This window comes from Canis aureus, chromosome 11 (genome assembly GCF_053574225.1).
Source record: "Canis aureus isolate CA01 chromosome 11, VMU_Caureus_v.1.0, whole genome shotgun sequence".
NCBI classification, from domain to species: domain Eukaryota; kingdom Metazoa; phylum Chordata; class Mammalia; order Carnivora; family Canidae; genus Canis; species Canis aureus.
Genome location: NC_135621.1, coordinates 22,237,683 through 22,263,070, shown reverse-complemented (window position 1 = coordinate 22,263,070; position 25,388 = coordinate 22,237,683). Strand labels below are relative to the sequence as shown.

The window sequence follows — 25,388 nt, the reverse complement described above, 5'->3', positions numbered from 1 at the left end:
ACCATTAGAATTAAGAAGAGATGATCTCACAGGGCGAGGGCTGGATAGAAGGCCAAAATACTCAAGCCCACCAATAGAAAACACATAGGAGGGCAGCCTGGGTAGCTCAGCAGTTTGGAGCCACTTTCGGCCCAGGGTGTGATCCTAGAAACCTGGGATCGAGTCCCACATTGGGCTCCCTGCAGGGAGCCTGCTTCTCCCTCTGCCTGTGTCTCTGCCTCTCTCTCTCTCTCTCTCTGTGTCTCTCATGAATAAATAAATATTTTTTTATAAAAGAAAACACATAGAAAACTCAGCAAGGAATGTCTGAAGAAGCAATAGACCTTTAACCAAAGTTCATAAAAGGAATGACTGGAATCAATCAGAGGAATTTATTGGGATGATGTGGGTCATGTAATTTGTGTGAAAGATAAGCCTTGAAAGATATTTGTATGTAAGTTTCTTTCTTTTTTATTTTGAAAAAAATCTAAAAATTCTAAAACTGAAGGGCTCTGAATTGATAACACTGCCCTGATGTGCATCTCCGGCGGGCTCAAGCTGTGCCAAAGCCTTTCTCCTACCCGGACTCATCCAGCACTTGCTATTGAAATCAGCTGAATTATGTTCTCTTTATCTGGGAGCAGCGTAACTGATGTGATGCCCTCCTACAAATTTTCTTCCAGGTCTGCATGTAAAGCTTTTACTTTTTCTTTTTCTTTTTCTTTTTTTTTTGTAAAGCTTTTTCTAACAAAGTTTGTAACCTGCCTTTTCCACTTAGCCATCCACTTTCCTCATAAAAAGAGAGTGAAGACCAATGCCTTCATTTTCAAAGCCTGTGTCGTGTTACAGCGGTGGTCTCATGCTTCACTTCGGGGTTTCCTTCACAGTCAGACGCTTTTTTATTTTTGTTTCTGTTTTTTAAGATTTTATTTATTTAATCATGAGAGAGACGGAGAAGGAGAGAGAGAGGCAGGGACACAGGCAGAGGGAGAAGCAGGCTCCATGAAGGGAGCCCGATGTGGGACTAAATCCCAGGACCCTGGGATCATGACCTAAGCTGAAGGCAGACGCTCACTCGCTGAGCCACCCAGGTGTCCCACAGTCAGACATTTAGATATCTTCCAGACTTCTACTGTTTGCAGTGATGTTGAGAGCCCTGTGGGCAGGTGACTTGGTTCACTTGCCGGACTGGTTCTTAGGATGATTTCTAGAAGGGCAATGGCAGGGTTGAAGCGCATGTGTGTTCAGGGCTTCGGATGTGTCTTGTCACACAGAGCTGCACAGATGCTATGTGGGTTTTTGCTCCCACCTGCAGCGTGTCCGCCTCCTGCACCACTACCCACACCATCTGTTTTCGTCTTTGCCAGTCTGTCCATAAATGGTGTTTCATTGATTTTTTTATTTGTAAAAGTTGCTAGAAGTCCCATTTTTATTTTTGTTTACCATTTGCCTTGCTTCTTTAATAATATGTCCTGTGATTGATTTCCTCAAACATGTAAAAAATACACTTGATTTTTAAAATTGGACTGTTTCCTATTGCGGTCTTTCTTTTCTTTTCTCTTCTTTTCTTTTCTTTCTTTCTTTCTTTCTTTCTTTCTTTCTTTCTTTCTTTCTTTCTTTCTTTCTTTCTCATTTCTTCATTTCTTTATTTCTTTCTCTTTCTTTCTATTTTGAGTAGACACCACAACCACCATGGAGTCCCATGCAGGGCTTGAACTCACAGCCCTGAGTTGAGATCAAGAGTTTGATGCCCAACCAACTGAGCCACCCTGGCATCCCTTTTACTCCCATATTTTATAATATTTCCATATGTTCACACCATGTTCAGCATCGTACATACATTTTCCCAATTAAAACACGTTGGCAAATAAGTCAATATGTTTAGGTCATCAAATCACATAGTCTGTCAACATGGCTTGTGCCTTGGTGGTACAGCAAACATTGGGGTTCCCTCCCAGCATCCATGCCACCCCTTCCTTGTTGGGTAGCAGCCATAATATTTGGAAGGATGGACTCCCATCACCCCTTTGGTGTGGAGCATGCCAGGGTGGCATATCCTGGCCATAGTGATTGGTTCAGGGGTAGGCATATGGTATAACTGGGCCAACAGAGACATCCCATGACCCTAAAGGGCCATCATCCTGTTGTTCCAACCCTTCTCCAAACTTCATTCACCTCTGGGTTTGTTCAGCTGCATAAATCAAGAACTTTCCTTTACAGCGTAAGCCTGTTTGAGCTGGATTTTCTCTTTCCTGCAACTGCCAACACCCTAACTCCTGCAGACTTTGGTACTAGGAAGTGGGGTTGCTAGGGGCAGACCCTAAACTCCAGAAATGGCCAAATTGAATGAGGGAGGGAACAGGAAGGAGGACCTTATCTCTCATGGGGGAAAATTGGGAACTTTTGCTAGATGTCATGAAATATCATGGTCGGCTGACTAGACCCCTGAAGATCTTTGCACCCTACCCCCCAGAACCTGTGAATGTTACTTCTTACGGCAAAAGGGAGCTTGCAGGCGTGATTAAGTTGAGGGCCCTGAGATGGAGCAGTGGTGCTGGATGATCTGAGCAGGTCCTTGTGAGAAGGGTCTGGGAGGAATCAGCGAGGACAGACAGAGGCCACAAGCCATGGACAGTGGGTGGCCGCCGGGAGCAAGGCAAGAAAGCAGGTCCCCTGGGGGCCTCTAGAACAAACGCATTCCCACTCCTACCTTGAACTTCAGCTCTTTTGTGGACCTGTGTTTGGACTTCTGAGCAGAGAACTGTGTTTTTGTTGTTTCCAGCACTTTGTTGGGGGTCATTTGCCACGCAGCCCTGGGAGACCAGTACACAGATGACCATCTTCTCTTTCCCCAGGGGTGCGGGCTCTGTCTCTGCCAAGGTGACAGCACCCAGGGAGTCAGCGGAGCCCTCACATTGTGTAGGCTGGGTGGCTCACTCAGCAAGCTCCTGAGAGATGTCTCGAGGCATGGAGAGGCTGAAGCTGGCCCATCCAAGCGCAGAGAAGCTCGAAAATACGACTTGGCTAAGAGAGATGCTTTGTGCCCCTCCAGGTGGTGGGAGGTCGAGAAAACCAAGACTTCACTCTGAGCCAAGCTAGTGAGAGCTGAGCAGGCAGGCTGGGGAGTTAGCAGGGGAATCCTGGGGCTGGAGCTGAGGGGACTCCCAGCCCGGCCCGGGCCTGTCGCAGGCACCCCCACCCCCCAAGCATGTCTCTGGCCAAGAGGACGAGCCCTCTTTTTGTGGGTTGCAGCTGAAACCTATGTAGCCGGCAGCGGGGCTCACGTACCGGGCACTGTGCCAGGGGCCCCATAGTGGAGACAGGAGGGCTGACTGGTAGCAGGCCCTAGTGCCAGGGGACAGACATTTCTGGTTTAAATGCTCCGCATTAGTAGGATGTTTGGATCCCAGCCCTTGGAACTGACCCGAGGCAGATTGATGGAGGTTTACGAGGATTTGGGGGTGCCTGCGTTGCTGGGGGTCATGCTGGGGTTTGTTTCCTTTTTCCCTCTTCAAGGCGGGAGTTGTTAGTGCTCAGCGGATAACTCAGTCTGAGGTCACTCGGCCAGGAGAGGCCACCTCTGACCCCAGCAGAGAGAGCAGCACAGCACCCAGATGTCCAGGCCTCACTCAGCATCTGCAGGCTCCCTGTGGGGACAGGCACGCCCTGCGGGCTGAAGGTCAAGGGCAGAGGTGTAGGTGGGGGCGGCAGGCAGGCCGCCGAGGACTCGGCGACCCGAGGGGTGACCGCAGCGCCTGTGGGCTGGACGTGCCCCCCTTCCCTCTGTCAGGGTTCTCATTCTGCTTCCTGTCTCTGCAGCACAGAGGCTGCTGGCGGCCTTCCCCCAGGTGAGGGTGGCCCGGGTGGGGGTGCTGCAGGTGTGCAGAGCTGCGGGCGGGAGGTGGGAGTGGGAGGAGTCAGGCTGGCAGCCTCCCGGGGCCCCTGCCCCGGGCCTCGCCCCGTGGGGCCACCTCCACCAACACGAGGCTTCTCTGGCCAGTCTGCCCTCCTCCCTGAGGCGGCCTGAGCTCGGAGCGGGCCGAGACCTAGTGCTTGGATGGGAAGTGACTTGTCCTCTGACCCGAGGGGAAGTTCTCATGCGTCCAAGCCCGAGCCATTGGTCCCTCCTTGGGTGTCTGACTTAGCTCTGGCTCCTAAGGAAGCCACCTGGGGGCCTGCCCTTCCTGGATAAAACAGAAAACAGAACTTCTGGAGAGGTTTTTTTTTTTTTTTTTTTTTTTTTCATTTTTCCTTCGGCCTCCTTCCCTCCCTGTCTGGCGGGACACTGGCAGGAGCACGTGATGGATGGAGCTACAACACCATCTTGTGACCATGAGGCAGCACGCCTGAGCTTGTTGCCTTTGTCAGGTCTGAGCCTCTGGAGCTGAGGAAACGTCCCCAGGCCGTCTATTGGGTGGTGGGTAATTTCACGTGTCCGGCCAGACCACGGCGTGCCAAGAGTAAACACTGTTCTGGGTGTTTGTGCAATGTGTTTTCGGGTGAAATTTGAATTGAGTTGGTAGACTCAGAAAAGTAAGTGGCCCTCCCCCCAGGGCAGGGGCCTCAGGGGACTCCTGCGACTCCTGCGGGGGAGGAGGAGGGGAAGGAGTGGGACTTTTCTTTGCCTGGCTGCTTGGGCTGGGACTTCTCTCATCTCCCTCTGCCCCCAGACTGGGGTTACGACCACCTGCTCTCCTGCTTCCCAGCTTGCAGGTGCTGGGCTGTAGGGCTTCTCAGCCTCCATAATTGTGTGAGTCAATTCCTTTTTTTTTTTTTGACTTTTATTTATTTATTCCTGAGACCCAGAGAGAGAGGCAGAGACGCAGGCAGGGGGAGAAGCAGGTTCCCTGCGGGGAACCCGATGGGGGACTCGATCCCAGGACCCCAGGATCATGCCCTGGGCTGCAGGCAGTGCTAAACTGCTGAGCCACCCGGGGTCCTGAGGACTCAGGAGGTTTGGGTGGGAATGGATGCCTGGCCAGACCACATGCCCTGGCATCCCCTGTGCGGAGGGTGGTCGCAGGGCATGTGAGTGGAGGCCAGAGGACCCACATTCATGGACAGGTGTCCTGCGAGTGGGTTTCAGGGAGTCTGACCCATCAACAGGAGCCTCTGTGCCACCTTGCATTGGTCCAGGGGACCCATTTACAGCAAAGGCAGCTGCAGGCACCCCTGCTCAGGGCGGCGGCCGTGCGATGGCTGGCTTGTGCGCGGGGCAGACGCTCCACCCAGACCTCCACTCAGGACATCTCTGCAGGCCCGTCGGCCCCTCACTGTTCAACCTCCCCTCCAAGAAGCCGCCTGCATGTAACCATCTGCCTCTTGGGGAATCCGACCTACATCACCTGCAGCCTGCAGAAGACACCTGCTACCCAGCACCCCAGTCTTCTTTTGTCTCCCTGCTGCAGTGGTGACCCGCTCCCTCTACCTGGAACCACTCCTTGCATTTTGTTCCATCTCCCCCCACCCCCCCCACCTTAAACAACAGCCACAGATCTTGATTATCCTGACCCCACCCCCCCAGCCTCCGTGATCACTGCTTGTTCATTGTTGCATCCTTTTCCAAGAGTGTGCTCACAGACACAGCAGTAGGAACTCCATAATCGTCATGTGCTTGCTGGCAAATATTTTATACATGAGAGAAGTCATAAATAATAGAACAGCTGAATACACTCCCTCTGCCATCACAAATAAAGCATCATTATAAAATTGAAGCCCCTGAAGTCCTTACTGATCAGTCCCCACCAATACCCAGAGGAAATCACTCTCCTGAATATAGCATGTAGCAGTTTTTTTACTCTAAAAAAAAAAATTAGGATTAATGGACACGTGGGTGGCTCAGTGGTTGAGCATCTGCTTTCAGCTCAGGGTGTGATCCCGGGATTTGGAATCCAGGATCGAATCCCACAATAGGTTCCCTGCGGGGAGCCTGCTTCTCCCTCTGCCTGTCTCTCATGAATAAATATAAATCTTAAAAAAAATAGGATTAAATAGCATATGCATCCATACTCAAAGTTTTTTTCATTTAATATTGTGAAATTCATTTGTGTTGATATATGTAACTAATTTATTCATTACCACATAGCATCCTATTGGATAGCTATGTATCCTTTATCAATTTTCCTGTAGATGATTGTGTGACCTTCTCCCCACCAGCAGTAGCAGCCTGTTGCAATGAATGTTCTTGTTTTTGCACACGTGAAGAGTTGCTCTAGAACACCAGCAGTGGAATTGCTGGGTTGTCTGATATGTGCATCAACTGCTTGAAATTGCTAGATGGCTGTCAAGGGTTGCTGAATCAATTCATACTCCCACCAGCAGTTAATCCATTCATTCTGCACTGCTCACAAATCCACAGCCTCATCAATGTTGGCATCAACAGATTTTTAAGTTTCTGCCCATCTCTTATGTGTGAAATGGCATGTCCTTGGACTTGATTTCCATTAGCCTAAATTGTAGTGAAAGTAAGCTTCTTGTGTTGGCTGCTCAAAAATTATTTGTTGGGGTGCCTGAGTGGCTCAGTTAAATGTCTGGTTTGTGTTCAGGTCATGATCCTGGGGTCCTGGAATCAAGCCCCGAGTCGGGATCCCAGCTCATTGGGGGAGTCTGCTTTTCCCTCCCCATCCCCCACTTGTGCTCTCTCAAGTGCACATGCTCTCTTTTATTTTTTTAAAGATTTATTTATTGAGAGACACACACAGAGAGATAAAGAGAGAGAGAGAGAGAGAGGCAGAGACACAGGCAGAGGGAGAAGCAGGCTCCATGCACCGGGAGCCCGACGTGGGACTTGATCCTGGGTCTCCAGGATCACGCCCTGGGCCAAAGGCAGGTGCTAAACCGCTGAGCCACTCAGGGATCCCCCACATGCTCTCTTTTAAATAAATAAATTAAAAAAATTATTTGTTGCACAGGGGCACCTGGGCAGTTTAGTCTGTTGAGTGTCTGACTCTTGATTTTGGTTCAGATCTCGGGGTCATGGGATTGAGCCCTGTTGGGTTCTGCACTTAGCGAGGGAGTCTGCTCATCGCTCTCCCCCCCACCTGCCCCCACCCCACATGCTTTCTATCTCAATCTTTAAAAAAATTTTTTTTAATTTTTATTTATTTATGATAGTCACAGAGAGAGAGAGAGAGAGGCAGAGACACAGGCAGAGGGAGAAGCAGGCTCCATGCACCGGGAGCCTGACGTGGGATTCGATCCCGCGTCTCCAGGATCGCGCCCTGGGCCAAAGGCAGGCGCCAAACCACTGCGCCACCCAGGGATCCCTATCTCAATCTTTAAAACAATTATTTGTTGCACAAATGAATGCAAAAGGCCCCACTCATTCATTCTGTTCATTCATGTCCTGTTTGATGCCTGCAGAGATCCCATTTCTAGACTCTATAGCTACCGTATTTTATACACTTGGACTTTTACCAGATGCTCTTTCTTCCACACCGTATCTCTACCACACCCTTTGGCCAAAACCCATTTCTGGAGATTATCTTGGCCTTGTGTTTTGATCATGTTGCTCATGATGCTGCCCTATTATTCCTGTGACTTTGCCCTGGCTGGTCCTCCCATTCCCTCATCTGGAGGCTAATCTGTCCTCTAACCTCATGCATGGGTGAGGCCTTAAAGCTGTGACCTCAACCCAATTCATCCTAAACCCATCATAAACATAGGCTACCAGCAGGCTGACCCCTTGCTCTCCTGTTTCTGTCATTGGCACTACCAACCCTTCGCTCAGCGGGTCCTGAAGCCTTCGTCAATCTTGGTGTCATCTTGCTCCTTCCCCTAGGAGATGAGGCAGGGAAGCATCCTCAAGCTCTAGGGACAACTGATCTAAGCTGCTATAATCTCATCTAGCCAATCAGTACTACTGTCCATTTTCGCTCCGTCAACTGTGCTTCCATCTTCATCCTGCTGTCATCTGATTCTTTTTTTTTTTTAATTTTATTTTATTTTATTTATTTATGATAGTCAGAGAGAGAGAGAGAGAGAGAGGCAGAGACACAGGCAGAGGGAGAAGCAGGCTCCATGCACCAGGAGCCCGACGTGGGATTTGATCCCGGGTCTCCAGGATCGCGCCCTGGGCCAAAGGCAGGCGCCAAACCGCTGCGCCACCCAGGGAGGGATCCCCATCTCACTGATTCTTGCAATGAGCCTGAAGAGCTGCCGAGAACCCCTAAGATCCCCGGTGATGTCTGCCGGGGATCCCGGATGCTGTGAGGCACCAGTCTGAGGCCTCGGGGCTATACCTGGGGAAGAGACCCCTAGGGCCTCCCTGGGCTCCCCTAGGAGACAATCCCAGGAGGCTGCCTGAGGCTGTGTAGGGAAGGAGTCCCCAAGGATCCACCGAAACTTTATCAGCACATCTCTGGAGGTTCCCTGAGCTCATGTAAGGGCAGGATCCGGGACAGTTCATCAGGCTGTGCAGCAAAGGAGCCCTGAAACCCTCCTGAGGCCGTGTCACCTGCGGGTCACCGAGGATCCACGGAGAAGATTCCTGGGGTTTCTATGGTGACACGAGGGGATCCCTGGAGAGTCCCCGTTGGCTTCCCTCCAACAAACATTTACAGAGGCGGAAGACCTAGGGCTGAGCCAGCAGCGTCTCCCAAGCCGCGTGCGGGGTCAGATACAACCCAAACAGGCCAAGGCTCAGGGGGAGCACAAGCAGCTGTGGAAAGGGCGCGAGCTCAGGTCCGGGAGGGGCGGCCCGTGCTGGGCGCGGCTGCACACGCAGCCCCTCGAGCGGCCAGGGCTGCAGCGAGGCCATCGGCAGGTGGGCGGCAGGTGAGAACTGGCCCAGGCGTGTCTCGGGCTCCCAAGGTCACAGCGCACCGCGGGCCTGTCGCCCGCAGAGGTGCCAGCCCCGACGTCCCGGCCCCGGCTCTGCGGCCGACACCGAGGGCAAGCCACCCACGTAACTCGCATGTTCCGGGCGCTACGTTAAACTGGAAAAAAAAAAAAAAAAAAAAAAGGAAACAAAAAAGAAGAAACGTGAAGATAAGTTCAGCGGCGTATTTTTCTGAGCCCGACACACCCCGTTATTTCACCACGTCCCCCGCACAGGCTAATTCCGTCCTCCCCGCCGCCCCCGCTCCCCCGCGGGGTCCCCCCGCCCGCCGCTGGGCCGGGCAGCAGAGCACAGAGCCGGCCTCGGGGCCCGGTGAGCCGCCCTGACACAGGTCCCCGCCCCGCAGGCCGCAGCCACCTCACTTCCTCCTCGCCGTCGTCGCGCCTTAATGCCGTCAGCGCCCGCGCCGTGCGTCAGGAGAGCGCCTGGGCGCAGGCGGGACTTCCGGGCGCGGCAGCACAACTTCCGGAGGGAGGCGGAAGAGCCTCTCGGCTCCAGGCTCCGGCGTCCCGGGACGGCGGACGGGCCCCCCCCGGGGTACAGGAAGGGGCCGCCGAGGCCGACCGTTCGCTCTCGGGGTGTCGGGACCGCGGGTCTGAGGGATGAGGAGGGGCCATGGCCAGCGACGGGGCCAGAAAGCAGTTCTGGAAGCGCAGCAACAGCAAAGTCCCGGGCAGGTGGGTGTGACGGGGAGGCCGGGTCGGGGTCAGGGGTCGGAGGTCAAATGGGCGCGTAGGCCCGCCGGGCAGTGGGGTGGAGTTGGGGGCCTGGGGCAGGGCGACCTGCGCTGTGGGGGCGCCGCTGGCGACCTGAGGGGCGTGGGGGGACCTGGGGGGGTGTCAAGCGCTGGGTCTGCGAGGTGACCGTGGCCGCAGGGAGCATGGGGGGGGAGGGGAAGGGAGGGGGGAGGGGAGGGGAGGGAGAGGGAAGGAGGGAGAAGGGGGAGGGGAGGGAGGGGAGGAGGGGGAGGGGCAGTCAATTGGCCTCCTGCTCTGTCCTGCCCACCTAGGGCTACTTTTGCCTTTATTGAGAATTTGTTCAAGCCGATTCCTGACTCCCTGTGAATCTCTTCGTATCCCACTTTTCTGGCCTCAAAACCAGCTCCTTCCTCCAGGCAGCAGCGGGAGGCAAACTAAGAAAAAAACAAATTAAACAAGAAATGAAGTGCTTGCAACGACAGCTCCGGGGTCCTGGTTGGCGTGTCCCTGAGCCCTGGCCGGGGCCTCGGGAATGTGAAGACAGTAGTGGACCGTGCCTAGGAGATCAGCTGCTGGTGGAAGCAGATTAGAGAGAAACCAGTGTCAGGATTTCTTTCTTTCTTTTTTTAAAGATTTTATTTATTTATTCATGAGAGACACACACACAGAGGCAGAGACACAGGCAGAGGGAGAAGCAGGCTCCATGCAGGGAGCCCGACGCGGGACTCGATCCTGGGACCCCGGGGTCACAGCCTGAGCCACCCAGGTGTCCCAGATTTCAAGATTTTACAACGCGGACTATTCTGTTTGGAAGTTGATGTCTGACGTGCTGATAATTAGGAATTGTGGTATTAAAACCACTCCACGTGGAATCATATCCAAGCACAGCTTATTTGTAAGTGCTGCATAATTAACACCGTCAGTTGAGTGAAAGAATGGCAAACTTTGGAATTCACTGTGTTCGGCCAGAAAGGTTTAATTTTCAGAGTGGTTCCTCACCGCTCAGACATGGTGACTTGGGACAGGATCACCAGAGGCAGCCAGAGGTCCCGTTTTACTCCACAGCGTCGTGTGTGACTGAAGAATAAGAGAGCTTTCATCGCAACCAAAGTCAGGGTCCAAGGTGATGTGAGGATTCCAGAATGGTAGGGAATAGGGGGTCCCAGTGGTTGCAGATGCAGATGCCCCAGAACGTAGACTCCAGGGAAAACTAACCACATGGCAGTGGAACTTTTGTGTGTTGCTTTTAGGTCCTGGTTCTTGCTCAGTCTAAATAAACCCCAACTCTTTTTTTTTTTTTTTTTTTAAACCCCAACTCTTAAGCACCAGCTGAGCTGTAAGAATAGTGGAGCTGCGGTATGTAGTTACGATGGCGAATAAACATTTGGACTGAGGACTGTATCTGTTGGTAATTTGTCCTTGTATTGGGTTCAGTAGCGTCCCCCCCCCCACTCCCCTTCCACCCCAGCACCTGATTCATTTTGTAACCTGTGGATGTGACCTTATTGGGAAATAGCATCTTTGCAGATGTAATCAAGTTAGAATGAGGTTATACTGGAAAGTCATACCTAGGCTCATAGAATGAGCCTTAGTCCAGTGATTGGTATCTTTAGAAGGACAGGGAAATTTAGACACAGGCACAGAGAAGATGGCAGGTGAAGACGGAGACAGAGGTTGTGGCCATGTGTGTGCAAGCCCAGGAATGCCAAGGATTCCAGGCAATCAGTAGAAGCTAGAAGAGGAAGGAGGGATCCTGTGAAGGCCCTGCCAACACTGTGATTTTGGACTTCCGAGCCTGAAGAGCTGCGAGAGGATCAATTTCTCTTGTGTTACGACAGCCCTGGGACGCTACTGTGGTCCTCAGCTTTCCTCTGTGAGGTTCTGTGTCACCAAAGACAGACCTTTGTGGCCCTCTGATTTCAACGCTGCGCGTGTCTTAGGCATTTTTGAGAGCAGCTCCCTTGTCGGAGTTATGGAGTTGGAGTGGAGTCTTGGAGAACTGCCGGAGGCTGTCATTGCAGAGGGCGGGGCACAGAGGTGAGGGCAGGCCCACTAGAAAGGCCTGCCCAGCCCCCTGTGCCCCTCGCCTGCCACGGCCTTGCTCTGGCGATGCTTCTGTTTCGGGCACCAGGAGTTGGCGGAGGTATGCCCTTTTGCCAGTGAGTAGCTCACTGTCATATGTGATCACCTGCCACGTGCTTAGTCCTTACCTGCGCGAGCACTGTGCTGTCAGAGGTCGTGGCCGGATTCCTGCATCTCTGCCAGCCCTTTCAGTGGTTCCCAGGATTGTCTGACTCCTTGAGCGTGGACATTAGCTTAGGGAAATGCAGAGGAGGAAGGATGGATTTAACCACAGACTACTGAACTGTTAAGAGGTTATTATTATTTTTTAAACTTTATTTATTCATGAGAGACAGAGAGAGAGAGGCAGAGACACAGGCAGAGGGAGAAGCAGGCTCCATGCAGGGAGCCAGACGTGGGACTCGATCCTGGATCTCCAGGATCACGCCCTGGGCTGAAGGCAGCTCTAAACCGCTGAGACCCCCGGGCTACCCTAAGGGGTTATTTATATAGCACAGTCTTTCACAATTTTGATAATCATTCTGTCATTGCCCATCAGTAAGACAGTTATAGCTGGTACTCAGGGAGAGTATTTGCCATCATTGATTGGTATCTCCCAAACTTTCTGTTGGCCAGGCACAATTCTTGGTCCCTACAGTGCTGCATCTCGCTAGTGTTTTAGCGTCACAAAGCAATGTGCTGTCTGAGGTCGGCTGTGGTGAAGGCCTTGCTTGTTTCGCCTGAAATGCCCTGTGGAGAAGCACAGTAAGGCACTGCCCAATTCTTGAGCCACATCTCCCATCCCCCCTTGCTTTGAACTTTGCCCTCAGTGGTGCCGATGGGCTTGCAGGTTCCTTGATGTCCATGCTGCGTGATGTCTCTGTCTGCTTCATGCTCAGAGCTGACCACAATGTTCTTAGCCTCCCTTTCCCCCCCCTTTGCTTGGCTTATTTTTTGATTTTCAGAGTTCACCTACTCGTAAAGCCTTGCTTGCAGTTTGGATAGAGTACCATTTTATGCATCAAACTTAGCATTGCTGCTACGTGCTCGTTTTCTCCTCCAGACTGTGAGCTCTGCGAGGGTCGGGAGCCTGTCTTCCTCCCCGTTGCATTGCTAGTGCTGATAAATGGTGATTTATTTAGACTACCTTCCAGATTATCCCAGAGGGAGTAAGTGATTTGGCCAGGGTCTCACCCTACATGAGAGGCAGTCTTGCCAGTGGACCCCCTGACCTCCGCACACCCTGGTCCTTGGGTTGTCTATTTGGCCAGTGCTTTCTTAGAAATTTCTCTTCTGAGTGAGGCAGGATGTGTGATATGTTAGAAGGACGTCTGACTTGGTTCTGTGGTGTTTCAGCCTTTTTTTTCCTATTAATCTCTGTGTGACTTTCACCAGGTCGTGTCACCCTTGGGGCCATCGGTTTCTGCAAGTATAACCTGTGAAGCTGGATTAGACCTAAGTGGCTGGGACCTGCAGGCACATATTTGTTTAGTCAAGTCTGATTCTTTTTATTTTATTTTATTTTATTTTATTTTTTATTTTTATTTTTATTTTTTTTTTCAAGTCTGATTCTTTTTGATGAGCATGAGAGAAGGCCTCTTGGACCAGCTTTGAGAATTTGAAAACTTAATTCACTCAGTAGATATTCGTTTAACCAGCACTCTGTGCCAATCACAGTTCCAGGGGCTAGAGATACACCAGTGAACAAAACACGTCGGAACCAGTGCTATCACAGAGCTTACAGTGGAGCAGGAAGGGCAGAGAATAAAGACCACAGCTAAGTTAAGAGTGTTACCCGTGAGAAGGTGGCAACTGGAATCCTGTTATCAAAATATAAAGCAGAGAATTGGGGTAGACAGTTTGGAGGCACATGGAGTGGAGAGGGTTTCCTGGTGATAAGGTGGCCAGAGCAGCCCTCACAGAGGAGGTAACATTTGAGCAAGATTTGCAGGGGGTGAGCAAACAGGCCCCTTGGGTGGCTGGGAAGACAGTGGTCCAGGCAGAGGGCCAGTGAGCGCAAAGGCCCTGGTCGGGAGGGACGCCAGCGTGCTTGGGCAGAGCAGGAACCCTCGATGATAGTGGCCGAGGGAGGAGGGGGAGAGTCCCAGGCACGAGGTCTGGAAGGCGGTGGAGGCTGGCCTCGTGGTCACAGTGTAAAGATGTGGGTGTTCAGTTTCTTACTGTGACGGGGGAACGCTTTGGAGGGTCTTGGCACAGGGGTGGCTTGAGCCGCCCCTGGCGTGACAGGATCACCTTGGGCTCTGGGTGGATGGTAGGTTGGGGGCTGCGAGTGCAGGGACAGAAGCAGGGAGAGCAGTTAGGCTGTGGCGAACATCCAGGTGAGAGATGATGGTGGCGCCGTAAGAGTCAAGAGAATGGATGGTGGGAATCATGAAAGGTTCGGTCTGACTCTCTGGGGCCGGTTCTTTCTCAGGCCATTGACTCGCTTGGCTCCTGAGGGCGGCTGCTTTCTGCAGTTGTGGGGGCACTCTTGCCACACTTAACTGTAGGTGACAAGATGAAGTCTAGCACGCAGGCACAGGCAGCCTTTCAGTGTGGGTCCAGTGCTTGCTCTTGTAGCATGACTCTGCCAACAGGAGGGTATGCAGGTGACTGGGGCCTGGGAAGGGTGACACCATGAGTGGGATGGCGGCAAGAAGGGCCCAGATTGAAGATGGCGAGGCTGTGGGTGCTCGGGGTAGAGCTGGAGCAGAAGATAGCTCACGGGGTTGTGACTGACAGCTTTCAGCTTCCAGCTGTCACAGCCCGAGGAGTCTCTGAGCCAGTGAGATGTCAGTTCCGTGGTCATCTTAACAGGCTGCCATCACTCATCAGCTGTGGGGAGGGATTGTTGGGACAGTTTATTTGTTCAGAACGTACTTCGTACTTCATGTGCCAGGTGCTGTGCTGCGTGCTGACCCAGGAGATGTGGCTTTCAGGCCACTGGGGTGAGGGAGATACTGTCTGTGTCGAGGGCCACCATCCAGGGCTGTTGGCAGAAGCACAGGACCCTGCATCACTGGAAGGCCGTGCCCTTCTAGAAGAGGTCATGGAGATGGAGGGGGAGCCAGTCCTCTGAGATGCAGAGATGCGGGGATGCGGGGATGTGGGGTGGGCAGCAGAGTGTGCCTGGTAGGGGAGGCGTGGTGCAGGGACACCCATCCTGAGGAGGATACCAGGAGGGGAGCCGTGTGGGAGGAGGGGTGGGAAGCATGCAGGGATTGGAAGTCCATGGAAGAACTGTGAGAAAGCACCGAAGGGTGTGCTGCAGTCCTGTTCATCCTCCTTGAGGAGAGGGTGAGGACGAGAGAGTGCGTGAGCACAGGTTCTCTCCTCGGGCTGCAAGCAGGGCAGGCAACATTCATGGATGGGCTTGCTGTTGGGGGTTGAGGTGATCACCAGGGTCCTGGCCAGAGGATGGGGTGTGGTTGGCAGAATAATGACCCTCAAAGATGTCCACGTCCTTACCCCTGGAACCTGGGAGCAGGTGTCATGGCACAGGAGAGTGAGGGGCGCCGATGGAATGAAGGGTGCAGATCCGCTGACCCTGAGATGGTGCCTTGTCCTGGATGACCTGGTGGGTCCACTGGAATGAAGTGAGTACTTAAGAGTGGTCAGAGTCCACTGGAGACAATCTCTGGTCTGCCGTCGCGGGCTCTGAGAATGGAGGAAGGGGCCGCGAGCCGGAGGGTGTGGTGGCCTCTAGAAGCTGGAGTGGACTTCTGCTGACAGCCAGTAGGAACCTCAGTCCTACAACCACGAGGAACTGAATTCTGCCAACAACTCAAATGAGCAGGAAGTAGTCTCTCCTCAGAGCAACCAGAAATGAATATAGGCCAACACCTAGACTTTAGCCCCGTGAGATCCGCCTCGGACTTTTGACCTCCAGACTTTAAGATTAACGAACGTGTATGTTTTGAGCCACTGTTTGTGGCAGTTTGTTACAGCAGCTACAGAAAAAAACCCTAAGGGGAAAGAGGAAGGCCGGTCGGAGAAATGTGCTGGAAGGATGTTGGCTGGGAAAAGGGTCGTGGGTGGCCCTCCACACCTGCCCCTGCAGAGTCCTGCCCTTGGACGTGGACAGGGTACCTGCATCCATCTTCCTGGGTGGGCTGGCCCCTCACCAGCAACCTCTGCAAAGTGCATTGAATCCCGAAGGACAGGAACAAAGCCAGGAGGACTCTTCCTGCATCTCTGCATCTTGTGCCCTGTTGGGTCCAAGAACCAGGGGAGGCCCTGCCTCTTTTCTCAGAAGCTCTGAGCTGCTGCCCTGACTGGCTCCCTGTTGTGTCTTTAGAAACCTGTTTGTTTCCTTGCTGGTGTTTTTGAAGTGGCTGTTTGGACTGAGTGCCTGTTTACTCTTTTTTTGTGCAAGGAGCCCGGGAGTCTGGTCTGGTGGTGACTTTGTGTCCTGTGGTCTCCATCCGTGAGTGGAGATGGTCTTATTGTGTTGGTCCCTTGGAAGCATCGGTGGGTGGGTTTTGCTCTGTACATTGTTGCTTTTGCTTGTTTGTTCCTTGGTCGTTCTGTTTCACGTTATTAAATGCCTTTTAGTTTGGGAACATTTTGAAAAATAAACTTAATGCTAATCATGTTTTTCCTCTCTTCCGTATGTGTCTAATGTCATAAGTCTAGATCCTTGGGTTAATTTTAAGTGAGGGTAGAAGTGATTAAAAAAAATAAATGCCTGACGATTGTGATTAAAACAAATTCTTTTTTGAAAATGAGAGCGGGAGGAAATATTCTGTTTCCCGAGTGCTGAAGGCATGATCGGAGGTCATGGGTGGGAATATGCCGTGAGAGCCCACATCTGCTTTTCTGCTCCCCAGCCTTTAGCGTGGAGGAGCTCTGCTCGCATGTAGCGTGGAGGACAGCGGCACTGTGACCCTGGGCACGGACACACCTGCCCCTCCCTGTCCTCTCCAGCAGCTCTGTCTTAACCCTGCTTCTCTGCTTCCTCATGCCGCAGACACGCAACATGGCGTCTGGCCTGCAGGCCCTTTAGGGTGCAGCCTGGCCTCGCACATGGGATCCTGCAGACAGGCGGGCGTGGGGGTGCCCCTGGGCCCGACCCTGGGGGCACGGACATTGCCGAGCGCCACTGTGGATGAAGGTCCCAGGGCAGGGTTTTGTGCTACACCCTTGGACGAGGTAGCGTGGCCCTTGTGACCCTGCAGGATAGCAGCTGCTCCTCTCGTGCCGGCTCCTGACACACGGCATGCCATCGCCCTCCCAGCAGCCAGGGGTTTACAGCTGGGGAAGTTGGGCTCCCGTCTAGGTTGCAGAGCTGGTCCCCCGGGAACTGGCTCCCACTGCTGCCCCCTGGGTTCCGCCCTTGCCTGGCTCCCTGGGCCTGGGGGTCTGGGACCTGGTTCCCAGGAACTCAGATTGGCACAGTGCAGGGGTTCTTCAGGAGGAGAGGAGCAGCTTCTTTTAGCTTCACCCCGATGTTCCCTCTGTGGACCAGAGGCAGAGGGGTCGGGAGGCCCAGAGGGAACAGGGCAGCCTGAGTTCTTCCCATTTATGGGGCCGTGGGCTGGGGGGACTTTCATTCTGAATGTCCCCAGTCTTTCTGTTTCCCCATTCTGAAATGCTGTTTCCTCTTCTCGGGGTTAATGTGGAAATTCCAGCCCGGGTGCTGAGGGTCACCGGGGTACCCGTAGCTGTCAGAGTGCAGCCGGTTAGAGCTGCGTGGGCAGCCTGTCTGCAGTGGTGTGAGATCAGGGTTGCAGATGTCGCTGCTGCGGCTTGCACAGCCAGCCGGGGAGCTTGCATGCCGGGCACTGTGGCAGCCCTGCCCGCACGCCTCTCTCTCCACGCGGTTAGGGTAGCGCTGCCAAGCTCGTGTCTGCCCCAGGCCCTTGGCTCCTAGACGAGCCAGCCAGCTTTGAGGCCAGGCACGCCAGTTCAGGGCAGAGCCGTGTGTGTTTCTGGGCTCCCGACAGCGTTAGCTCTCTTCCCCGGGGGCCCCTTCTGGGTGTCCTTGCCTGTCCTGGGGTCTGTCCTCCGAGGGTCTGGAGTTTGCTGGCACCGCGGAGGCGCCGTCCTGTCCCTGGTGGGGCCCCCTGCCCTGGCTGGCGTGCCTGTCACCTGCCGTCTCCCTTCCCACCCAGCCTGCGCCCCTGAGCTTGGCCAGGCTGCTGGTGGCCAGCCCCCCTTGATCCAGTTCTCAAACATGCTGCGTGGCAGCTCTCCACTTGTTCCCGCATATGCCTTGCTCCGGTTTTGAAAGGACCCTTCTTTGAGTCAACATCTGCTAAACTCAAAAACAGAATAAGGCTGCTGGCTCCAAGGCCTGTGCCCAGAGACAAACAGCATTTAACCCTGTCTTCTGGATGGGCTCCTGATCCGTGGCAGGAAGCCCTCAGCAGGGCGACAGGGATTGTCCCAGGGCCTTGGGTGTGCCCTGTGTGGAGCGACAGGGCAGAGGACAGGGTCTCCCAAAGGGGATGGGTCCCTCGGCGCCACCGTGGGCACCTGAGGTGGGGCAGCCCGTTCCCAGGTGCGGATGCACCTACTTCTCTCATTTTCCCTTGAGGCAGTCTACAGGTGCTGAGGCCAGCCAGTTGGTGGGACTCTGCATTGTGCTAGAAGGGGCATCTGGCCATGCGTCTTTCAGAAATTAGGCTGCAGGAGGGAAGTGGGGGATGTTAGGTTTGATCCGGCTGGTAGTGAAATGAAATAGAGAGGCCAGGCAAAGGTGGGTCGAGGCAGGCTTTTATTGGAAGCGCTCTCGGGCAAGGTTCCACAGCCCCACAAGGGAGTGAAGCTGGGCAAGTCTCGGCCGGGGAAGTGGTGCCCAGGGGAGTACATGTGAGTTTTTAAGGGGGTGGGGTAAGGGGTTGTGTCTGTACTGGGGTGATAGGTATTAGGGCATATTACTGGTGGAGTCGGTATGGGGCAAGAACTGCTTATGGCCTTATATGGGGTTTGGGTAAGGGGCGGTTCAGGTTTCCTGCATAGGTCCTGTCTTCCCCAATGACATGTCCTTGGGCGATCTGCTGGTGGCGGGAAAGTTCGAGGTGAGGGTGACAAGATGGAGGGTCCGCGCCACTTTGTTGGTGCCTCCCGATCCCCCTTGATCTCCCCGGCCCAACATTCTGATCCTTTTGTTGTTATAGGGCGTCCGTTCAGATCTGGCTACTTCCTGCTGAGTAAGGGGTGTTGTGGGGTCCCTCGGAAGTGAGCAAGCGGGAGTAGGGGTGTAGGAGGAGTTGGTTGACAGATACTAGAGACATTCTGCAAACTCATTCTTGGATGAATTGAAGAGCGCAAGGGGCCACCATTAATAGTATGCCGATGATTAGGAGTGGACCTAGAAGGGGGAGGAGCCGTGTGGCCAGTGGGGGCTGCCACCATCAGGGTGTCGTTGGGCTGCTGGCGTGGTATTGGGCCTCCAGAGACTCACGAAGTTTGGCGAGGGTGTGGAGATTGGGCTCCAGTGCACCTGTTTCACTGACGTAGTAACAGCATCCTTCGCTGAGAAACGTGCAGGCTCCGCCCTTGTCTGCGGTGAGGAGGCCAGAGGCGCGTGGGTTCTGGAGGGCCGGCCGGGCCACTGAGGTTACCTGGCGTTGCAGGGAGGCCTCGATGGCCACTTGAAGCCTTTCAGGTCCCTGGTGGAATCTACAGAGTAGATTAAGGCCCCGTCCCCAATCCCGTGGCCACCAGGGTGGAGGCCAGGGAGACCCCGATAACTAGTGGGAGAAAGACCGACCACTTGTTTCTGCTTTTCTGAGGGGCTGGCGAGGAGGGCTACTTCTGCCTGACTATAGATCATTAATCGTGGAGCCAGGGAGACCGGCAGACAGATGAGGGAGACAGAGGTACTGAGAGATTTAGAAATGGTGCCGTTGCACCAAAAGAAACCACCGATAGGGGCGTGATGAGACATAACACTTGACAAGGTGATGTTGCAGAGGGGGAAGAGTTAGGGGTGGAATAGCAGAAAGGGAATTGGCGGTTGAGGGGGTCGGTGAGTAAGGGAATGTTACAGGGAGAGGGAGAAGGTCCCGGAGGTGTGGGTGTGGGGTTGATGCAGTTAAATCGTTTGGGGAGGAGAACGGCCACCCTAAGGGGGGCCTTGCCCAAGGCTGCACAGATAAAGCAGTGGGACAAATTAATAGGTTTAAGATCCTGTCAGTGAGTTTCTGAAATTGGAAATTGGGGTCGAGAAGGAAAGAAGGTTTGATCTTTTAACTGGATTTTTACTGGGGGGTGGTGAGTGGGCACAATTAGTTTAGAGGTGTCCCAGACTTGGGGAGATAAGTAAAGGGAGAATGGGGTGGTGGGGAGGATCAGGGGAAATTAAGGGTAAGATGAGGTGAGCAGAGACTGTGGGTGAGGGAGAAAGACGGATGGTGGCCTTGAGTTTGTGTAGGATATCCCGGCCGAGGAGAGGAGCTGGGCGGGAAGGAATGATAAGGAAGGAGTGTGAAAAGGGGAACCCATCCAGGCTGCGAGAGAGGAGCGGGGTGGTCCGTGGAATAGAGGAGGTGCCATCACTTCCCTCCACTGCTACCGGAGAGGGGAAACTGGCCTCTGAGTAGGAAGGCCGAACAGAGTAGGTCGCCCCTGTGTCCAACAGGAAGGATATGGACTTACCCGCTACCAGGGTCTGGGCTCGGGGGTGGGAGGGCTCCGAGTCTGGGCCCCGTCAGTCATTGTCCAATCCGAGTAGTTGGAAGGCTGGGTTTCCTCCATGTGGAGACACCGAGGATCCTCGGAGGCTGGGGCAGGCGGATTTCCAGTGGCCCCTCATTCGACATAGAGGGCATGGCTGCGTTGGCTCCTTGGGATTGGGACATTGACGGGCCCAGCGTCCCTCGGTTCTGCATCTGAAGCAAGCCCCAGGCGGGGCGGTTGGTTCCCCCTGTCTGTGGGCTCCCGGAGCCCGCCGACCGCAGGGCTGCCACCAAGGCTGGGGTCTGAAGTTGTACCTTCAGCTAGAGCCCGGCCTGCCTCTTAAATTCAGCCGCTTCCTCTCAGGTGTTAAAGATGGTAAATGCCATTTTCACCAGGTTGGGAATGGGAATTTGAGGACCCTCCCCGGCTTTCTTTAATTTTTTACAGATACTGGGGGAGGACTGAGAGATAAAATGGGTCGAGTAGCCCAGGCTGGGGAGACAGGGTCCAGGCGGGTGTACTGGGTTAAAGCTTCAGTGAGCCTATTAAAGAAAACTGCAGGGTTTTCATCCGGGTTCTGAACGACTTCTCGGAGTTTGTCATAATTGACGGCCTTGTTGGAGGCCCCCCACGTGCCAGCGATGAGACAGTGGAAGTGCGGTCGTGGCGGTGCTGGCGGCCCTCCTGGCCAGCCTGATAATCCCGTCCGGGACCCACGGCGGGAACTGCCCAAGCACCAACCGGCAGAGCGGCATCCGTTGAGTGGACCTGGCCAGTGTGTTCTCGGGCAGCAGCCTGGATGCGGCCCCTCTCTGCTGTGTAAGGGTGGCGGTCTGGACAACATGCAAATCATGCCAAATCAGGTCATATGCCTGGACCAAATATTGAAATTCCTTGACACAGTTGTCTGGGCTGGGTCAATAGGAGCCCAGTCGTTTCTCGATTTGGGAAAGATCTTGGAGTGAAGATGGGACGTGAACGCGTATAACGCCCTCTGCACCCACCACCTCTTGTAAGGGACAGAGTAGGTCAGGGGAGGAAGAGACCCTGTGAGACCTTGTGTGGGTAGAGATCGGACGAGAGGCAAGAGGTGAAGGTGGTCAGGGATAGGTAAGGGTGTTTGGGATGCAGAGGGAGAGGGAGGGGGGCAGGAGATTTGGGTAGGGAGAAGGAGGGCTAGGGGTTCCCCTGACTGGGGGACAAGTGAGACCCTCAGGAGGTTCTGAGAGGGGGGAAGGAGGATAGGAATCAGAGGCTTTTGTTTTTGGGACAAAAGGGGGTGGCGCCTGTGCCAGAAGGACTTGAGCCGTGGAACATTGGGAACAGAGGGAGGGACAAGAGCGGAGGTTCCAAAAAGCCTGAATGTAAGGGACCTCAGACCGTTTACCCTGGCGTTGACAGAGGTAGTTCAGGTCCGCAAGGATCTGGTAGTGAAGAGTCCCCTTGGGGCCATTGGGACTGGTTGTCTCGGTGGTATTGAGGCCAGGCCACTGTACAATAATGGATAAGACAGCGTTTTCTGAGATCCTGTGAGAACCCCAGAGTTTCGAAGTTGGCCAGTAGACAACCCAAGGGAGTTTTGGGGTCAAATTTGGATTGGGCAGTTCCCACGATTCCCGCTGGGTAACCCAGAGACTGAAAACAGGTGTCCCCGTTTGCAGCTCAGGGTCACGGACAGAAACAGAGGTCACTGTGAGGATGAGGACGTCTCCTGTTCCCAGGGACCAATAGAGAGCCACCCGGTGGCTCAGTGGAGTTGTCCTGGTGCGACCGCGGCTTCAGGCAGGACTACCTGGACAGGGGCACGGAATCGGGGGAACTTACCTGGCCTCTCAAGGCATTGGGTTCAGTTGAGGTCCTGGTGATGAGAGGAGAGAGGCTTCCCACCAGCGTGGGGCCTCGATCTCCCGGGTTTCAGCACCAAATGTCAAGTTTGATATGGTTGGTAGTGAAACAAAATAGGCCAGGCAAAGGTGGGTCGGCCAGGCAAAGGTGGGTTGGCTAGGCAAAGATGGGTTGGCCAGGCAAAGGTGGGTGGAGGCAGGCTTTTAATGAAAGCACTCTTGGGCAAGGTTCCATGGCCCCGCAAGGGAGTGAAGCTGGAGATGTCCCGGGGCCGGGGAAGTGGTGCCCAGGGGAGTACATGTGAACTTTTTAAGGGGAGAGGTAAGGGGTTGTGTCTGTACGGGGTGATAGGTATTAGGGCATATGGTATGGGGCGAGAACTGCTCATGGCCTTATATGGGGTTTGGGTAAGGTGCGGTTCAGGTTTCCTGCATAGGTCCTGTCTCCCCCGATGATGTGTCCTTGGGAGGTCTGCTGGTGGCGGGAAAGTTCCGAGGCGAGGGTGACAAGATGGAGGGTCCGCGCCACTTTGTTGGTGCCTCCTAATCCCCCTTGATCCTGCCGGCCTAACAGGGGAGATGGTTCATCACAGCTTCAAGTATTGGTGATGTTATTTTCTTCCTCCTTGGGCGGGGGGGGGCAGGCACGTAAGGCCACCTCTTGTGATTGGAGGATACATCTGCCTCTGCTGGTGGCAGCTGTCCGGCCAGGAGAGCTGCTAGTGCCCCTGGGCATTCTTGGACACTGGCTGCTGTGGTACGGGTTGGCCTGTGAGGACGTGGTGGCTCTGGGCCCCGTTTTGTTTTCTTGGAATTGTGCTCTCCTCTCGGATTAGTTTTCTGTTCCCAAACCAGTCACTAGAGCCATCTTGGCATTTCATGTCTCAATCAGATCTGGCTGCGTGGACTGGTGTGATTTCCAGTGCTCTGACGGGCTGGGTCAGGCAAGGGCAGTGTAGGAGCTGATGGGAGGGAGGGCTCTCCTTCCATCCAGTTCTGAGAGAACGTGCTCCTGTGGATCCGGATTCCTTTATGGTGAAGATGCTTCGTCATTCAAATATTTGTGTAGCAAAGAAGCGTTAAATGTCTCAAGCATTTATTGGATGCCTTCTGTGTGCACACCAGGCCCTACAGCTGGTGCTGGCCTGGACCCCCGCAGTGAAGCCTGGGGGGCACCCTGCAGTTCCTGGGGTGGCCTGGGCGAGGGGAGGGAGATGCTGGCAGAGGGTGGAGGTGGCCTCAGCCTGGACCTCGAAGGACCGTCAGTTCCTATAGGTACGGACTTGGTTGTGGGGGTGTTCTGCAGACAGGGCCCGGCGCTGGCCTTGGCAGCCAGGTGGCTGGATGAGGGCCCCGCTGAGGGAAAGGTGAACAGGACACAGGAGTGCCGCCAGCAGGGACCTGACCTCAGGGGATGGGTCATCAGATGGGGTGTGCTGGGGGCCAGTGCTGTGCTGGGAGTCAGCGCGCCCCAAGCTGGGGTGGTTGTGTGGGGAGGGGCGGGAGAGGCACAGGGAAGGTTCCAGGTGTTCCCTGTGGCTGACTCTGAGCTGGGGAGTGAAGCTGCCCCCGCCTGGCAGAACCAGAGGCAGCGGGGCGGCTGCTGCAGCTCTGTCTTGGGACACTGGCAGGGGGGAGGGTGTAGCTGTGGGAAAGGCTTCAGGGTTTAGGAGGACGTGGAGACTGGCTGAATGGGGCGGCATGCTTCAGGGAGGAGGTGAGGGTGGCCCTTGGGGTCTTGGGTTGCTGTTCGTGGAGATGAAGTCATAGAAGGAGTTGGTGGCCTGGTCAGGAGAAGAAGGAACCGAGCCCTGATCCAGGGTGGTGGGGGCAGCAGATGGATTCTAGATGGCACCGACGCGGGCCGCCCCAGCAGGCCCAGGAGCTGCTGGTGGAAGAGGCTGGGAGGGTGCAGGAGGCAGGGTCGCCTGTTGGTCTTCCTGCCCGATTGGCATGGTGGTTGTCCCAGGACTGGACGCTGAGAAGTGGGCGTGAGGGGTGGCCCCTGGGGCAAAGCAGACTGTGACGGACCCCTTAGTGCGAGGTGGGGAGTGAGTGGCCGACCTGGCAGCGGCACCCGGGGCAGCCGTCTGAGAAGCTTTTACCTGGAGGCATCGGTCAGTAGCATCAGGATTCCCGTAAAGTGGGAGGAGGCGGGGAGAGGCTGAGGAGCCTCTGCGTGGGCAGCGGGAATGGGGTTGGGGGGGGTGGGGGGGGCGCAGAGAAAGGTAGAAGGGGCTGGACGCATGAGCCTGGAGGCCAGAGGAGGGAGAGGCCTGCGGCAGAGGAGCAGGAGTGGAGCCTGCGGGGTGGTGGGGCTCGGGAGTGGCTGCCCCCGATTTCAGCAGATTTCGGCAGATTCCGAAAGCTTGTCTTTACTTATATTTTGTTTTCTATAATAAAGACTCATGGCTTTCGTTTGGGTTGAGGTCTGTTGACACAACACTGTGTTCAGTGACGTGTGCGTATGATATGACGATCTGATTTGAGGCGTCACACGGCCCGGTTGTTTGTCTTCCGGTGGGAACTGTGAAGATCTGTCCTCTTAGCAGCTTTGCAGTGTGCAGCGCGCTGTTAGCCGCGGTCGCCGTGCTGCCCGTCCCTTCCCAGGACTCGCCGAGGCTGTGCCTCCTGCCCACCTTCCCCACATTGCCTACCCCCCGCCCCACACAACCACCAGTCTGAGTCCACACGTTGCTTTTCTCAGGTGAAGGAAAACCGGATCGTAAACAAGCTCATTTCCAAGACCTATTTCAAGAGATGTCCCCGGAGCAACTTCCCAATTGGCTCAGTAGTTGCCCAAGTGTCCGCTGGGATTTGGGGGCCGCGAGGAGCGGGACGGGGGACCCTGTGGGGGCCCAGATGGCGGAGAGCATGTGGGCCAGGCGAGGTGACACTGTCGGGGGGCTGCTGTGGTTCCCAGCGCCGGGACAGCCTGAGGGACCTCTGACCTGGGGCCGCGGGGCCAGGAGCCGGGCGTGTGGTGGGCAGAGGGACCGTGCAGTTGTTTGCTCGGTGATGGCGTGTCATACATTTTCCTCTGAAGCCCTTTCAAGTTAATTTCCTTGGAAAACTTACTTCTTTTGAATATTTTATAAACCTGGGGAACATCACCATGTGCTAGAATGAACCTAATGGTAAATCAGGCGCTAATTGAGTTCATATTTCAACAAACTGCTGTGGAGCGTGGGGGCCCGGAGGCGGGGGCTCCAGACCCGCCACGAGCCGTGGGCAGCAGTTCGTCCTAGGTGACGGATGTCACAGCGTTCTTCGCTTACCTTTTGATGCTTAGGACATTTCATTTCCGCACGATTCTTTCCGTGGTCTCACGCAGGGCTGCTT

At 54.6% G+C, this 25,388-nt stretch overlaps 1 protein-coding gene and 1 long non-coding RNA gene across 4 annotated transcripts in view; one reads left to right on the top strand and one right to left on the bottom strand.

The window, feature by feature from the left end:
• Window positions 1-7,838: 7,838 nt before the first annotated feature.
• On the bottom strand, window positions 7,839-9,258 carry LOC144323516 (uncharacterized). The gene is made up of 2 exons (XR_013388925.1): window positions 9,176-9,258; window positions 7,839-8,915 (listed from the first exon to the last, which is right to left on the bottom strand). It is a non-coding gene; the product is annotated as an uncharacterized LOC144323516 (long non-coding RNA).
• A 7-nt stretch (window positions 9,259-9,265) lies between these two features.
• The window catches only part of TBC1D22A (TBC1 domain family member 22A), a 334,472-nt gene continuing 318,349 nt past the window's right edge, over window positions 9,266-25,388 (top strand). For all 3 annotated transcript variants that reach the window (XM_077914077.1, XM_077914075.1, XM_077914074.1), the window contains exon 1: window positions 9,266-9,495. In XM_077914077.1, the coding sequence (XP_077770203.1) occupies window positions 9,434-9,495 (62 nt within the window). In that variant the 5' untranslated portion in view covers window positions 9,266-9,433. The remainder of the gene's footprint in view (window positions 9,496-25,388) is intronic.